At 52.3% G+C, this 16,789-nt stretch overlaps 1 protein-coding gene across 11 annotated transcripts in view; it reads right to left on the bottom strand.

Annotated features, from left to right (window-relative positions):
- LOC110196176 (phospholipid-transporting ATPase ABCA7-like) overlaps positions 1–16,789 on the bottom strand; it is a 59,756-nt gene that overhangs the window by 27,234 nt on the left and 15,733 nt on the right. For 10 of the 11 annotated variants that reach the window (XM_078154085.1, XM_078154083.1, XM_078154084.1 and 7 more), the window contains 15 exons: positions 15,036–15,109; positions 14,827–14,920; positions 14,178–14,319; positions 12,990–13,102; positions 10,833–10,954; positions 9,711–9,881; positions 9,176–9,256; positions 8,445–8,661; positions 7,599–7,738; positions 6,390–6,504; positions 4,557–4,720; positions 2,326–2,525; positions 1,807–1,983; positions 1,267–1,489; positions 18–239 (listed from right to left, as the gene is read on the bottom strand). In XM_078154085.1, the coding sequence (XP_078010211.1) occupies positions 18–239; positions 1,267–1,489; positions 1,807–1,983; positions 2,326–2,525; positions 4,557–4,720; positions 6,390–6,504; positions 7,599–7,738; positions 8,445–8,661; positions 9,176–9,256; positions 9,711–9,881; positions 10,833–10,954; positions 12,990–13,102; positions 14,178–14,319; positions 14,827–14,920; positions 15,036–15,101 (2,247 nt within the window). In that variant the 5' untranslated portion in view covers positions 15,102–15,109. The remainder of the gene's footprint in view (positions 1–17; positions 240–1,266; positions 1,490–1,806; positions 1,984–2,325; positions 2,526–4,556; positions 4,721–6,389; positions 6,505–7,598; positions 7,739–8,444; positions 8,662–9,175; positions 9,257–9,710; positions 9,882–10,832; positions 10,955–12,989; positions 13,103–14,177; positions 14,320–14,826; positions 14,921–15,035; positions 15,110–16,789) is intronic. The other variant, XM_078154081.1, reaches the window with a different exon arrangement.

Genomic DNA, 16,789 nt, shown 5'->3' with positions numbered 1-16,789 from the left:
CACACTGCAAGCCTCACCGCAGCCAGGCGCAGGGCTGGGGGTAGATGGTCCCTCCAGGCCACGCAGAGCACATAAGGCAGGTAGAGGGTGAAATAAAGGAGGCCTCCGCAGGCAGCCGCCACATTAGCGTGGGAGAAGGCAGCACTGAACAGGAAGCTCTGGCAGACAGTGGCAACAGCAAAGGCAGCCAGGAACAGGAAGACGAGGAAGGGGTCACTATAGGGGAGAATGTCCCCCTGCTGCAGAAAGAAAGGGAAGGCGGTGACCCAGTGACACCCCTGCCTACACCACCATTTTGGAGGTCAAATGCCCTCTCTCCCCACCCTTAGGCCGAGCCTAGGGGAGGATGCAGACCCCAAAACTCAGGGTAATGGGGATGGTCAGGGCAGTAACAAATCTGGGGCCTGGGAAATAGGGCCAACAGAGCAAGGATTGAAGAGAAGGCTTGGGAGGGGCCACGATACAGGGGTTATAGGATCATTGATCTAAAGTAGGCTTCAGAGGAAGAAAATGAGGCCCATGTAGATTAATTCACTTGCCTGAGATAGCATAAGCAGTAAATATTAGAGATGAGTTGTTTACTGCCTGGGTAAACTTTTGTTAGTCACTTAGGCCTCTGTTTCCCCACTTGTGAAAATGTGGGAGCTGGTCTAGATGGCCTCGGGTTTGAAAGGGTGGAGGGCGGCTACCCAGAGTATGGCACCCTTGGGTTAAGGGATGAAGAAGGGAGAGCCCTTGGTTTTAGGGACAAATAGGGGTATGGTCATGGAGGAAGGGGGCCCTAGAATTGAGGGGGATGGTGGTAGGGTTCCCTAGGCATGGGAGATGTCCTGGGGGATGGAGTAAGAAGGACCCTGGGCTTAAGAAATAGAATGGGGTGGGGAGGTCTTAGGTATAGGTGATTAAGTTGGGGGGGGCTCAGCATGGGAGAGGGACTCTGGGGTCCCTGGGTCTGAAGGGATGGGGGGAACTCTGGATATGTATGGGTGACAGAGTGTGAGGGAGGGAGCTCTATGCTTAAGGAATGAAATGTGGAAGGTCTTGGATATGGGAGGAGGACTCTGGGATCCTTGTGTGTGAAGGATGAGGGGGACTCAGTGAGTGGGGTTTCCCTGGGGATGGTGAATGGAGTTGGGTGTTCTGGGTGGGAGTGACTGAGTGGAGCAGCCCTGAGCTTGGGGGATGGAGCAGGGAGGAGGTTCCTAGGTTTGAGGGGGGTCCTGGATCTAAGGTGGGGCCCCCTGAGTGGGTAGAGGCCCGTCTCACCTTGAGGATAAGAACAAGAAGGCTGCTGCTGACCAAGAATGGCACAAGGCTGCTGATAAACCAGCTGCCCCAGAGGACGCTGCGGTCCAGGCCCATTGCCAGCATGGTGTCCCGCAGACGAGCTTCCTTCTCCTGAACAACGCCCTTCACGGTCAGGGCCACCGAGTAGATCCAGGCGAGGGTCAGGAATAGCGGCAGTGTCCGGTTCAGCACTCGCAGGAATCTGAAGGACAGGAGGAGGAAGAGCCCAGGCCATCACTCTGACCTTCCTCTGAACACAGAGCCCTCAGTCTGAGAGCTCCTTCTCTCAGGTCTGGCTGGAGAGAAGCCCAGGGTGGGAATGCCCAAAGGGGCACAGGCTACCCAGTGTGCCCAGGTGGGCCTAGGTATGAATGTTGGGGCTTTGACAAGGCTCTGAGATGCCCAGGGTGGGAATGCCCAAAGCGGGCACAGGCTACCCAGGGTGCCCAGGCGGGCCTAGGTATGGATGGTTGGGGCTTTGATGAGGCCCCCTGAGATGCCCAGGGTGGGGTCACTCACACATCATCCACATAGCAGGGGTAGGGCATCTGTTGCAAGTAGATGCTGGCAGGGCGGGCAGAGCTGTTCAGCACCCGGACGACTGCCCCCTCCAGAAGGTCCTGAAGGTAGACAAAGCCACCCCACACATAGCGCATGTCCAATACAGGATCCGCTGCCGGGCCGGGGTCCCAGAACCTGTACGGAACAGGCAGGGATAATGGCAAACACAATGCCCCTGGTGGCAGGATGCCAGGCTCAGGCTCCGTCCTTCTCCGGAAAGAGCTTACAAAGCAAGGATTTCCATCCCCCTGGTACCACGCCCACCTCCCTCCAGATGACGCGGCCTCCTCTAATACCATGGCAGTGCTGGAAGGGACCTGGGAACATGGAATGTCAGAGCAGGGAGGGCCCTCGGGACAGAGAACAGCAGTGAGATGAGCCTGGGACCAGAGCAGCCTTGGCAAGGTCAGGTCCAGGCTGCCGCACTGCTCCTGCGCGTCCAGGAAGCCACGTCAGCCCCCCGGCCCCGCCTCCAACCTGTCTTTGATCTTATTAGTCCTGGCGACATCGTCGATATCCATCCGGATCTTGAGGCGGACGTGGCCCGGAGCTCGCCCGTCCTGGAGCCCCAGGAAGACGACGCCAGCCCAGAAGCGCCGCCGCCCCAGCAGCTCCACGGCCCGCTCCATCAGACTGTCCTCTGTCACCACCGGCTCCAACTTGTCCAGAGAAACACACTGCGGGGGAGAGGAGAAGGAGGGCAGCCGCTGGGGGGATTCCAGACCCCAACCCAGGGGGAGCAAAGAGTAGCTTGCCAGGAACCCGGGAAAAAGCCCTAGAGTCCAACACGCATGTGTGCGTGTACACGCACGCCTGCGTTCATGCATGTACGGTATGTGAGCATGTACTGAGTATCTGTGTGCACACATGTGTATCACATCTGTATGTGCTGTGCATGTTTGCATACATGGCTATGTGTGTGTTGTGTAAGCACATATGCAAGGGCACACACATACATTCAAGCATTGTGCCATATACATGCATATTCTATGTGCATGCATGTATGTGTACATGTGTTTTGCTCACGTATATATGCATTACACACACATATGTATGAATGCACATGTATTTGTGTGTTATATAAGTATGTGTATATGTTTGTGGGGTGGGGTGGGGGTAGAAGGGCAGAAGGTACATGCATTTGTTCCCATCTTATTCTTTATCTTTGAATCCCAGCTCAAAACTCGCCTCCTCCTGGGAGCCTTCCCCGCTTTGCCCCGACCCCAGCACGTATTTCTTTTGCACAGATCTTGCAGTTGCTTCTCTGTGTACCTGCTGCCTCCCCCCACAGTAGACAAGATCCTTGAGGGCAGGGGCTGTTTCATCTTTGTCTTCACATCTCCAGCACTGAGTTCAGTGCTTGGCACACAGTAGGCACCTAATAAATGCTTGCTTGCTTGATTCAAATGCCACCTCTTCCAAGAAGTCTTCCCTTACCCTCTAGTCCACAGCCCCCTTTGGACACCCTGCCCCTGTCTGCTGTATGAATCGTCAATCAATCACTACACGTTTATCGAGCAGGATCATGGATATGGGCGTCAGCGTTTCACCCTCACACTGGGTTGGGGATTTTAACTCTGGTCTCCCCCAGTGCTGAGCACGGGGGCGCTTCTACGCAGAGCTGGCACTTCATAAGTATCTGCCGTGCAGAGTGACTCTGCACAGCGCTGGAGGGAGAGTTAGGAAGGCCTGTGTTCCACGCTCCAGGCCAGTCCCCAATCCGGATCCAGGTGAGCATTTCTACACTGGGAGTCTCTGACAGGATGAACTTGAAGATTCGGACCATATGAAAACGCTCATGCTTGTACTGCTATCAGGCACCCATCTGTTCTGGTGGCCTTCTGGCACAGAGCCTCTGGCCTGTTGGTGACCTTAGAGGGCTCTGTCCCCCAAGACCCCCCCCCGGACAGGACCGTGTTTCCCCCCACGGGACCAGGGCCCAGACCCGGCCCCCAGAGGTGACTCCGACGGTGAAGGGTGTGAGCCAGGGCACAGACCTGCTATGCACCAGGCACTGGGCCAAGCACTGAAGGTACAGACAGAAGCAAACAAGGCCCAACAGAAGCCCTCAGGGGGCTGATGTTCTGACGAGGGAAGACCAAATACCATCACCATCATCATCACCATCACCACCACCACTGGCACTTAGGTACCCAGGCAGCAAGGTGGAGCAGTGGTTAGAATGCTGGGGTCCGGAGTGAGGAAGACCTGAGTTCAAATCTGGCCTCAGAGACTTCCCAGATGTGTGACCCTAGGTAAATCACTGCACCTCTGTTTGCCTCAGTTTCTTCATCTATAAAATGGGGATGGTGACAGCATTCACTCCCCAGAATTGTAAAAATCGAATGAAATATTTGTAAAGCACTTAGAACAGTGCCTGGCCCACAGCAGACACTATTTAAGCGTCAGCCATCATCATCATTGTTATTATTATGTTTTAAGATTTGCAAAGCGCTTTATAACTACTATCTCATTTGATGCTTATGATAACCCTGTGAGACAGTGCTATCATTGCCATCCTTATTTTACAGTTGGTGAAACTGAGGCAGACGGCAGTGACTTGCCCCAGGTCATACACCTAGCATGACCACCACCACTCTATTTACTGGCCCACTTACCACCTCTGTGCATGTGGGGGAGCTGGAAAGAGGGGAAGATGGGGGCGGGGAGCTTAAGAGCATTGGCCCGGGACAAGGCCGCCATCTCACCTCCAGGACTTTCCCCACTTTATCCACTATCAGAGTTATGTCTTCGTAGGCCTCTTTCCAAGTGTAGCCACTGCTGTCCAAGCCCAGGAAGGTGCGGATGGCCGACGTCCCGTTCCTGGGGCGCCTCAGCCTCTCTTCCCAGGAGGGCATCTGGAACAGCCTCTGGAGGACCGGGGGAAGGGGGAAGCCCCTTAGCTGGGTCCCTGGCCTGAGCCCATTTTCACCCTTATGTCCAACCAAGCTCTTCCCGTGCCCCTGTAATGCCCCTCCCTCTTCTCGTCCTCTCCAAAACCAGTCCCAGCTTAACTTCATCTTTTCCCATGAAGCCTTCCTCGACCAATCCAGGCCCCAGAGACACCTGCCTCCTCTGAGCTCCCAAAGAATTTGGTGTTTGGATAACTGATTAGGCACTCAGGAGACAGAATGTAGGACCACAGAGCGGGAGGGGAAAGGCATCTCAGAGGCCATCTAACTGAACCCCCCTTCATTCTACAGAACAGGAAACTGAGGCCCAGCGAGTGACTTGTCACACAAGCAGTGAGCATCAGAAGTGGGGTCTGAACCTGGGTCCTCTGACTCCAGAGCCACTGCTCTTTCTACCATATGACAGGAACCTAGGAAGGACCTTAGAACAGAGACTGTCAAAGCTGGAGGGCCCTTAGAACACAGGATGTCAGAGTGGGGGGGGGCCTTAGAACAGAGACTGTCAGGGCTGGGAGGGCCCTTAGAATACAGGATGTCAGAGCGGGGGAGGGGCCTTAGAACAGAGACTGTCAGGGCTGGGAGGGCCCTTAGAATACAGGATGTCAGAGCGGGGGAGGGGCCTTAGAACAGAGACTGTCAGGGCTGGGAGGGCCCTTAGAACACAGGATGTCAGAGCAGGGGAGGGGCCTTAGAACAGAGACTGTCAGAGCTGGGAGGGCCATTAGAACATGGAATGTCAGAGCTGGGAGGACCTTAGAACACAGGATGTCAGGGCTGGGGAGGGCCCTTAGAAGAGAGACTGTCAGAGCTGGGAGGGCCCTTAGAACATGGAATGTCAGAGCTGGACCTTAGAACGCAGGATGTCAGGGCTGGGGAGGGGCTTTAGAACACAGGATGTCAGACCTGGGGAGGACCCTTAGAACACAGGATGGCAGAGCTGGGGAGGACCCTTAGAACACAGGATGGCAGGGCTGGGGAGAGGCTTTAGAACAGAGGCTGTCAGACCTTAGAACATGGAATGTTAGAACTGGGAGGGCCCTTAGAACATGGAATGTTAGAGTTGGGAGGACCTTAGAACACAGGATGTCAGAGCTGGGAGGACCTTAGAACACAGATCATTCTATGTAAGAGGAAACTTGAAACTCAGGGTGGGAAGGTGACTTGCCCCAGATCATTCCGGGTAAGTCACAGACCCAGGACTTAAGCGCAGGCATTTTGACTTGAAATCCTACACTCTTTTAGAAGAAAGCCAGAGAGGGGAAGGAACTTGCCTAAGGTTAAAAACAACATGGTATTAGACCCCAGGTCCCCTGCCTCCCAGCCCAGTATTTTTCCCACTCTGGATGGGGTGCCCAGGGCTAAGTATACAGTAGGTACTTAATGAATGCCTGTTCATGGAATCAAAACTCTGGAGCTAGAGCTGGAAGTGACCGAGGCCAGCTAGAGTGAGATCAAAGAGATGTGGTGACTTGCCCACAGTCACTCAGGTGGTAAGTGGCAGAGTGTGTATCCCCCCAATACTCCAACTGCAAATCCAGCCCCCTCCCCATTGCTCCAGGCTGCCTCCTGGCCCTTGATGATCTTGGCCCCCCCAAAACCTCCCTGGGGCTGCCAGCCCATCACTACCTTTCAGGAGCACCGCTTGGGCACTGTTGTTCATGAAGCTGGAGATCTGGGGTGCGAGCTCCATCCAGAGGCCATGAAGCTCCCGCAGCAGGGCCAGCTGATGGAATGTCTGGTTCACCTGGACAGAGACCCAGGCACAAAGCAGCTTGGTCAGGGCCCCTTCCCATCTGCCCCCTCCCTCCTCAACCAGGGATGGGGGCTTTGTTCGAGTGTCCCAAAGTAGAGGTAAGGTGAGAGGGGGAGAGAAAGAGGAGGGAGGGAAAAGGAGAGAGAAAGAAAGAGAGAGGGGTGGGAACGAGAAAGGAGAGAAAGAAGAAAGGGAAAGAGGGTAGAGAGAGAAGAGGGGGAGGAAGGGAAGGGAAAGGAGAGAGAGGAAGGAAAGGAGGATAGAGGAGAAAGAGAAAGAAAGGGAGAGGAGAGAGAAAGACAGAAAGGAAGGTAAGAAGGGAAGGGGGGGGAGAGTGTAAAGGGAGAGAAACCACAAAGGACGAAGGGAAAGGATGACCCAGGTTTTCATGGTTCCATAATTTCTTCAAGAAAATGACCCTTCATTCCCATCTGTTCTCTTATCTGACCCTCCCCAGAGGCTGATGGGAAATGAAGGATCAACCTTAAATTACAGAACAAATTGGCACAAAGACAGGAAAAGCCAGTGGGTAGCAGAATCAGGACAAAGATTCATAGTGTCAAAAATGGGAGGGCCCTTAGAACCCAAAATATCAGAGGAGGGAAGGGCAGTAGAACACAGAATGTTAAAGCTGGGGTGGTGGGGGTACAGGGATGGATAATTTAGAACCTTAGAGCTGAGAGGGACCTCAGAACAGAAAACACTGAGTATCAGAGCTAGAAGGGACTTTAGAACACAAAACCTATACTGTCAAGGAAGTAACCTTACAGACCTTCTTGTTTAGCTCCCACATGTTATTGAAAAAGCAATGAAGGATCAGAGAAGTCCCCTGGCCATCCCACTAGTCAAGTGCCATGAACTCAGGAGTCTCCTGGCTCCTATCTCAGGCTGCTTCTAATTAAGCCCGGGCTCTGTTAGCACCCCAGGCTCCTCCATAGCACCTTCCTCTCCAGGAGTGTGAGAGCAAGGAGGTAGGACTGGGCTCAGGTCACACATGGGGAGATCCAGAGGACACACACCTAACTGGGATAGGAGCCTGAATCACAGCCAGAACTCGAGTTCTAGGAGAGGTGGAACCCCCTCACCTCGGCCATGATTCTCCGGGTGAGCGGTGTGTCGGGCGTATACAGGATCTTGCCAAGAACAAGAGGCTTGAGCCGCCACCAAAGGAGCCGAGATATGGGATGTGCCTCCATGGACTCTATTAGCTTCTGGCAGAAGGGACCTGGGCATTTGGAAAGGGGAGAAAGAGGGGGAGGCCTGGATAACCTCCAAGTAGGAGAATCACAGAATCATGGACTGTCAGATCTGGAAGGGACCTTGACAGATGGGGAAATGAAGAGATAGTAACTAGCACGGCTGGGATTTGAACCTGGGCTGTCTTGACTGCAAATCCACTACCACACTAGAGTCCAACCCCTTTACTTTACACATGGGGAAACTGAGGCTCACAGAACGTAAAAATTGGACATCACAAAGCAAGTTATGGTCAGAGCCAGGACTCCTAACTCCTGATCCTTCTGCCTTAGCATGGTGCCTCCAGATTAATTAATTCTCAATGCCTCTCCCCCACCTCACAGAATGTCTCCTTCCTCACCTAACATCATCCACCCTCCTCTCTAGCCACTCCCACCCCCGATTTGATAATGACCACTTTGGTCCCCCAGGGGAAGGATAGTCAGGGTAATATTACTCTCATCAACACGTGAGGAGTTCCAGGTGGGAATTATTATCCTGTTTTACAGAGGAAAAAACTGAGGCCCAGAGAAAAGTGGATTACCCAAGAATTCCGGCCCAGTTCTTCTACCTCCAAGGCCATGGTTCCTCCCACTAAGCCACACTGCCCTGGCCCAGTACTCCCTCGTGAAGGGGTCGGGGTGAGCTGGGTGAGGTGTGGGGGCGGGCAGAGAAGGGATAAGAACTTGGCTCACTGGTGCTGTTGTCCGTGGGGGAGGACAGTCTTCCTTGGCCCTGTCCCAACATCACCTTTAGGTCATCGTCTTCATACCAGTTGAGGGAAGGGATTTCGACTCCTTGATCTCTGGACTTTCCACACAGGACTCGAGACACTCCTTCCACAGGGCTGCCTGGACCTGGGGCCCTCTGCAGCTCTGCCCGAAGCTCTGCTAAGCTGGGCAGGGTAGAGAGCTGGAGGGGCAGATGGGCAGCAGGCCCCACAGAGGTATGGGAGGGTGCAGGGGTGGGCACCCCAAGGGATGAGCCCCTAACTCTTCACCAGGGTTTTCGAGGCCTCCGATGACCTACTCTGACCTGAACTCCCTGGTCTAGAAATCATTAGATTGAGGCTTGAATTTAGACCTCATCTCATGCACTCTTCTCATTTTACAGATGGGGAAACTGAGGCTCAGGAACATAAAGCAATGTGCCCAAGGTCGCAGATCCCTGCAGGTCTATGATATGAATGCTGGTCCATTCTTTTTACAGAGACACACTTGAAATTTTAAGTCTCCCTCACCTTCCCTTCTGGGGCCTAGCGCCTGTTACAGCTGGCCTCCTTCTCCCAGGTCTTCACACGCACTCCCACCCCTTGGGTATTTTTGTCCCATTCCTTCCCACCCCCATTCCCTCAGCATCCTCTGGGGAAAGCATCCAGCCCCCCGGGGGGCTCCCCCTCAAGAGGAGGACAGGGAGAGCCTCTTACCTCCCTGGCCGTGGCCTCCCATGCCTCCACGAAGGCGGCCACAGCCGTGGGGCTCAGCTGTCTATCATTGGCGTTTACTGCCTATGAAGGGAAAGGGAAGGGGACGAATAAAAGAGACAGAAGGATGAAGAGGTAGGCAGATGGAGGGGCTGATGGACATGGGGACCAACAAATGGAGAGACGGATGGAGGACAGACAAGGACAAGCAGACGGAAGGACTGACAGACTGAGAAACAGAGAGGCACAGGGAAAAGGAGAGAGATGGACAAAGGGGAAGAGACAGATGGGAAGACAGACAGGTGGACAGACACAGTGAATGGCAGACAGGAGGATGGACAGGTGGAAGGAGTGACAGACCCAGGAGCTGAAAGGTGGGCCTCTCCTTTCCTTTGGTCCAGGACCAGGCCAGACCCAAGGCTTCCTCTTCTCCCCCAGCAAACCCCTCTCCTCCCGAGGGCAGCCTTTGCTCCGGCCCAAAGCCTGGACAAGATGAACCCTGCTTCAACCCTGACTCCCAGCAGTGCCTCGGACTCACAGAGAGAAGCTGATCTGGGTCTGCCTGGGACAGGAGGCTGGCACCGAGGGCTTGGAGCTCTGCTGGAGGGAGGGCACACAGGCCTCGCTGCAGGGCATCAGAGGCGCTGAGCCAGGTGCTCAACAAGGAGGCATTGCAGACCAGATCTGGCAAAGGCAAAGCTGGGGGCAGCTGGAGAAGAGGAGGGGCCAGGGACCAGTTGGGGTCACCAAGAGAAGGGGATGTAGGGCTTAAGGTTTGCAATGCAGTTTTTTTTTTTTGCTTTTAGGCAATTGGGGTTAAGTGACTTGCCCAGGGTCACACAGCTAGTAACTGTCAAGTGTTTGTTCTGAGGCCGGATTTGAACTCAGGTCCTCCTGACTTCAGGGCCAGTGCTCTATCCACTGTGCCACCTAGCTGCCCTCAAGGCAGTTTGTTACACACATCATCTCCTTGGTTCTTACAACAACCCTGGGAGGTAGCTGCAACAGGCACTATTAACCCCATTTTGCAGACCAGGAAACTGAGGCTCAGAGGGGTTAAGTGACTTATCCAAAGTCACACCACTAGTACCAAAGACAGGATTTGAATCCAAGTCTTCCTGATGCCAAATCCAGGACTCAATTCACTATGCCCCATCTTTGATTTTCTTTTAAATTTTATTTTCAATTAATGAAAATCTGCCTCTCCTTCCCCTCCACCCTCATAAGAAAGAAAAAGAAAACCCCTACTACAAACATGGATTGTCAAGCAAAACAAATTTCCACGGTGGTCACATCCAGGAAAAAAGTCTTTTTCTGCCCTCTGAGTCCTTCACTTCTCTATGGGGGTGGGTGGGTGGGAGGATGTTTCATCATAAGTCCTCTGGAATCATGGTGGGTGATTATGCAGTTAGAGTACTGGCATCCTTCCAAGTTGTGTGTTCTCATAACACCACTGTTACTGTAGACATTGTTCTCCTGGTTTGGCACATGTCACCTGGCAGTCCACACATGTCTCACAAACCCACTAGTACCCACCAAGTCACTGTCCCTTCATGTGTCCTCGTTCATCCCTCTCCCTAAGGCTGTCCTTCCCCACCCTTGACAACTCTCTGGCTCAAGAGTTCTCCCCCTCAGTCTCTGGACCCCAGGCCTTACCTACCTCTTTCAAACTAAGCCGGGTCTCCAAAAGTTCCTCAGCCAGAGAAGGGGGCAGAGATGTATTCTCTTGCAGGAACTTTGAGAAGGTCTCTCCTGGGAGCAGGTAGCTTCGGAGTGGTAGGGCTGAGGAGCAGAGGATCACAATCACTATGTCTTAGACAGACAGAAAGATATGATATGTGCATGTTTATATATATAGTACAATATAAATAATATTATATATCACATATGTCAATGTAATCATATATAACATGTGTATATAGATATATGTATGTATGTGTATATATATTTTAATAAATAATGTGCATGTGTGGAGAGAGAAAGAGAGAAAGAAAGACAGAGAGAGAGAGAGAGAGAGAGAAAAGAGCACTTTATAGTTTGTGAGACACTTTACAATTTACAAAGTACTTTATGGTTTACAAGCCACTTTACCATTTACAAGGTCCTAGATTACACTCTACTGTTTCAGAAGGCATTTTTCAAATTCATTCTTTCATTTCATCCTAACAGTATTTCTGTGAGGAAAGCAGGGCAGGAATTGTTATCCCTGTTTCACAGAAGGGGAAACTGTGGACCAGAGAGAAGGGAAGTAACCTGCCCAGAATCACACTGCGAGTAAGTGGTGGAGCTGGGATTTGAACCTAAGTCTCTGGATTCCAAGTTCACTCCTCCCACTGCATCATACCGCCTTGTTGTGAAAGACTGAAAAGGCCAACCACTGTCCCTCAGGCACTCAACTTCCTTCTAACAAGGGGAAAGAGGGAAAGGAGTAACAAGCATCTATATATGGCTTACTATGTGCAGGATGATTTACAAATATTATCTTATTTGAGCCTCATAACAACCCTGGGAGAGGGAGGTACTGTTATTCTCCCCATTTTACATTTAAGGAAACTGAGGCAAATCGAGCTTAAATGACTTGTTCAAGGATGCTTTCAGAAAAACCTGGGAAGACTTCCATGAACTGATGCAAAGTGAAATGAGCAGAACCAGAAAAACATTGTACCCAGTAACAGCAATACTGTACCATGATCAACCGTGAATGACTTAGCTAGTCTCAGCAGTACAATAATCCAAGACAAATTCTAAAGGACTTATGATGACAAATGCTATCCGCCTCCAGAGAGAACTCTGGAGTCTAAGTGCAGACCGAAGCATACTTTCTACACTTCATGATTCTTGGCTTTTCTTCTGGTCTGTGTTTTCTTTTGCAACATGACTATTATGGAAATGTTTTGCATGACTGCACATGTATAAACTATATCAAATTGCTTGCCTTCTCAAGGAGGGGGGAAGGGAGGAAGGAGAAAGAATACAGAACTAAAATTTTTTTTGGAAGCTACACAACATGAACCCATAGAATTCCATTTAAAGTCTACCTAAATTCTAGCAATATATACAAACACAGAGTGACTACAAGTCTATGCTGAGGTAAGAAAAGTACATTCTTGGAGAATTATCACTGATCCTTAAACCACTCTCATTCCCCAAAAAATATTTCAATGAACATTTTGCTTCCACTTTTCCTAGTGTTAAAAGAGAACACATAACTTGGCATAAATGAAAAATAATAGGAAATGGTGCCAAAGCTGGCCTGAAACTTATGCCACCTAAACAGTGGTACCTAATTCTCAGACTGGGGCAGTTTAGGGACTTCACGTTAAAGCCAGACTAAAGACAGTGGCAGAACTCTCTAGCTTGCCGTGTTTTGGGGTCTTGCTTCAGTGAATTCACTGTCTCACAAATTCTCTCAATTTTGTCTAACAGTGACCCACGCATAGAATCTCTCTTCTAGACAATTCTTTGTTTCCAGATAACTTGGGTGTTCAGGCAAGACAGCAGGGGGAACTCAAAACTTTAAAAAAAAAAAGAATGTTAAAAATTTCTGTTTACATGTAATTGAGAAGAAAACAAAATAAAAATTAAATTTTAAAAAATGACTTGCTCAGGGTCACACTAAAGCTAGTAACTGTCTAAGGCTGGATTTGAACTCAGCTCTTCCTGACTCCAGGCCCAGCACCACCATAAACATAATCCCCTAACTCTTGGGATATTACCCCTAATCTGAGAACCCCACGCACACCCAATGTCCACCCTATGGCAGTTACATCACCGTCCCTCCTCCTCCAACCACAGCACCACCACCTTTTCCCCTCACCAGACCCCTGGAGCGGGTTCAGGAAAGGCATCAGTTTCCCAAAGCTTCTAAGGGTCCTCCGTGTATTGGGGCTGCTCAGGACGAGCCGGGCATCAGCCAGGAGCCTGGAGATCCTGGAAAGTGGGTATCAGGGGGCTCAGACAGAGAATGGCAACCTCTAGCTTATCTCTGACTCTCTCCTGTCCTCCACTCCCCACACCCAAGCATTTTCTAAGTCTTCCCACCCAGCCCTGCTACTTCCCACTCATTTGACCTTTTCTGATCTCTCCTCCCCCAATGTCAACACCCTCATCCTCTCTGGCTCAGACCACTGCTACAGCTTCCTAAGTTTCCTCGCTCAAGTATCTCCAGGCCACCAGCTGCCAACTCGATATTCCTACAGCATAAGTCTGACCATGTCACTCCCCTGCTCAAAAACTTTCAATGGCTCCCAACTACCTCTGAAATGCAATGTTTGGCATTTAAAGCCCTCACAACCCGGCTGCGTCCGACCTTCCCAGACCTCTCCTCTTGCACTTGAATGCTTCAGGCACACTGGCCTTGCTGCTTCTTCTACCACGACATGCTTGTCCATCCCTGTGCATGTCCTCCTTGCTGGGACCGCCTGCCCTCGTCGCCCACCGCCTCCTCCAATTACTAGCTTACTTCAAGGCTCAGCTTGAGCACCACCTCCCTACATGAGCCCTTGCCTAGTCTCCCCGGCTTCTGGTACCCCCTTAGCCCCCCCAAAATGACCCAAGTGTTTTCTGTTTCTTTGTAGATGTGCATGATGTCTCTCCTGCTAGCGTGAAAGCCCTGGTGGCTTCTGTATTTGGATTCCCAGGGCTTAGTACACAGCAGGCCCTTCACACATGCATGGCCCTTGACCGATAAATGTGAATTGAATAGAATAAAACTGACTTTGCAGAACGTCAGATCTGGAAAGGCCCTTAGAACCCAGACTCTAGACCTAGGATATTAGGGCTAGAAAGATGCTTAGACTACACAATTTCAGACTTAGGGAGATCCTTAGAGACCCCCCATCCAGCTCCATCATTGTATACACAGGAGAAAAAGGCTGAAAGGAGGCAAGGTCCCCGAGAGAGCCAGCAGCGGAGTCAGAACCAGAGCCAACAATGGCCTCTTGCCTCGCCCTTTCCCATCCCACACCCTCCCCCAGCCCTCCCACACTCGGTCCTGCTCACTCACAAGGACTCATTGAAGTTGTTCAGGACGCCGGGGGTCTCCCCAGGCGTGGCGTACCGGTAGCAGGGGTTGTTCACGTTGCAGAGGAGGCCCTGGAACCAGGGGACCATGCCGGCCGAAGGCAGCGGCTTATTGGGGAAGTGGCCTGCGTACACGCAGGTGGGTCAGGGCACATCTGCTCTGCTGGGCCCTCTCTTTCACCCCCAGACCCCCGCCCCTGGGGAGCCTTTGGGACCCTGTGGGCACAGCCTGACCCAACACACAGGAATGCAGGGGAGCTGGGAGGAAGGAGGATAAGGGACGTGGAAGCAGAGAAGTAGATGGATCTGTGGGGGGTGAATGGGGCATGAAAGGGAACAGATCATCTAAGGGCTTGGGACTACTTCAGGGGCATGAGGACAGTGTAATAGGGAGGCAGAAGGACAGGGGCCTAGAAGCAGGAGGATGTTGAGGCCAGAGGGTCAAGAATGGGAGGGGGCAGAGGAAGCAGAATGATGGGGTTGGGTGTAGGGGCAGAGGAGCGGGAATTGGAGAGACAGAGGTAGGCTCAGGCTCAGAGAAGGACAAGCTTTCCCTCTGGGCTGGAAAGTCAAGGAAGGCTTCCTGGAAGAAGTGGGGGAAGGCAGGGAGCAAGGCTCTGGAGCCTACTCACATTCATGGTGCTCGAAGGGTGGGTGGGACTGACGGACGGCAACCAGAATTAAAAAAAGGAATAGCGGCCAGAGCAGCTCGACGACCAGCTGTACCTGGGGGGAGTAACACAGGCGCTGCCAGGAGCCCCTCCAAGGCCCCTCAAAGAGCACGGCTCCAAGGATCCAGAAAGCCTGGGCCCCTCCTCCTCTCCCTGGGGGCCCCCATTACCGGCTTTCTCTTGCGATACATGAAATTCTTCCAAAGCAGCAACATCAGCTGGGTCCAGAATGCCATGGCAGACGCTAGAGAAAACGTGGAGAGGGTCAAGAGGCAGGAGGAGGGACAAAACGGTCAGGGGTCTGACTAATCAAGGCAGACAAGTCAAATGATGGAGGTCAAGAAGCATCAGACAGATGGAGAGCGTCAGGGGTCAATGGGCTAGGGACAGGGGTCAGACATGGGTGGGAGGGATGGAGGGGTCAGAGGGATGGAGCAGGAGAAGTGGCCTAGGCCCCTCCCCAGTTGTACCCCACTGCCACCTCGAGGAAGGAGCCAGGCCCTCCTTCCATCAGCCTGGGGCAAGTCAGGAGCTGAAAAACCACATGGAAGCTTATCCACAGGACATATGAAAAAAAATTATAAATGAAGGGAATCTTGCCTGCCAGACCTCAAAACAGACTGGACATGAAGGATCTAGACTTTCATCAACGAGGAGCTCCTTCAGATAAAGCAGATCATGCCCCCTGTATAATTCTGAGGGGTGTCTTTGCCAAGAAACCCCCAGATGGTATCAGACACGACTAAAGACTACTGAACAACAAATAATTTCTCCACCCAAGACGTCCTCCGCCACCCGGCCACGGCCTGGAAGTCTTCCTGTGAAGGTGGCACCATGAAAGGTCCTGAGGCAGGGGTGGGGAAGCTGTGACCTGGAGGCCCCATGTGGCCCTCCAGGTCCTCAAGTGTGGAATCCAATCCAATTGGATTTCGTCAAAGGGCTGCACTGGAGGATCTCGAGGGCCACACGGGGCCTCCAGGCCGCAGCTTCCCCACCCCTGTCCTAAGGAAACACAGATGTCCCACAAAAACTCCAGCAAAATTCTAAAAATACACCAGGAGGAATAATGATAAATAAAACCAAATAAGAAAGAGCATCAGAGGTCTCTATCCAGTCCAGGCCTGCACAGGACAATCGCCAGAAGCCTGCGCAGTTCTGAGCAGATACACAGCAGAGCTGGAGGAAGCCAGTACCCACTGGAGCTGGGGCCCAGAGCCAGCGAGATCTTGGCCCTGGAGTACAGAAGCACCAAGGGACTAAGCCAGGCCTGGCTGCTCCCTGCACAGGGAGACAGGACCAGAAAGTCCATGCAGGCCAGCGGTCTTCCAAGAGGCCTGCAGCCTGGTTTTACACAAGAAGGGGACAGAGAGGGGACGAAGGCAAAAGGGGCCAACCCATCCACCCATCCCAGTCACAGCAGGAGACGAAGCCAACAAAGGGCCCAGGCAGCTTCCTCCAGAGCACTGGCAGAAGCAAAACTGCGGAGCCCTGGCACCGGGGACCTGACAAGAGGCCTGAAATCAGAGCTTGTCTTGGAACCACTGAAAAGGACAGGACCAAAATAGCAGTCAGACATCCCTCAAACCAGGAACCTCACAGGAGGCCAGCACAGCCTGTGACATCTGGTTGGAGCCTGTCAGGGCCACACCAGGGGACTCCAGGTTGGGATTTATGCACAGGCCTTTACAGGAGGGCCAAGGCTAAATCCTGCGTTACGTCAGGGTACCAGGAGAAAGACAGGGACGCCGGCAAAGAGCAGGACTGAGTCCTAGCTGACCCATTCAAAACTTTAGCAGCAGCAACATCCTGACTACTGAGGGAGCGGGACCTAACAGGGTCTACCCACCCCATCCATCCAAGCTAGAGAAATGAGCAAATAGAAAAAAAATTGCTATACATACTGAAGAAATCCTATGGGTTAAGA

This window comes from Phascolarctos cinereus, unplaced genomic scaffold (assembly GCF_003287225.1).
Source record: "Phascolarctos cinereus isolate Bilbo 61053 unplaced genomic scaffold, phaCin_HiC Scaffold_4;HRSCAF=312, whole genome shotgun sequence".
NCBI classification, from domain to species: domain Eukaryota; kingdom Metazoa; phylum Chordata; class Mammalia; order Diprotodontia; family Phascolarctidae; genus Phascolarctos; species Phascolarctos cinereus.
This window is presented reverse-complemented; position numbering and strand designations above follow the sequence as displayed.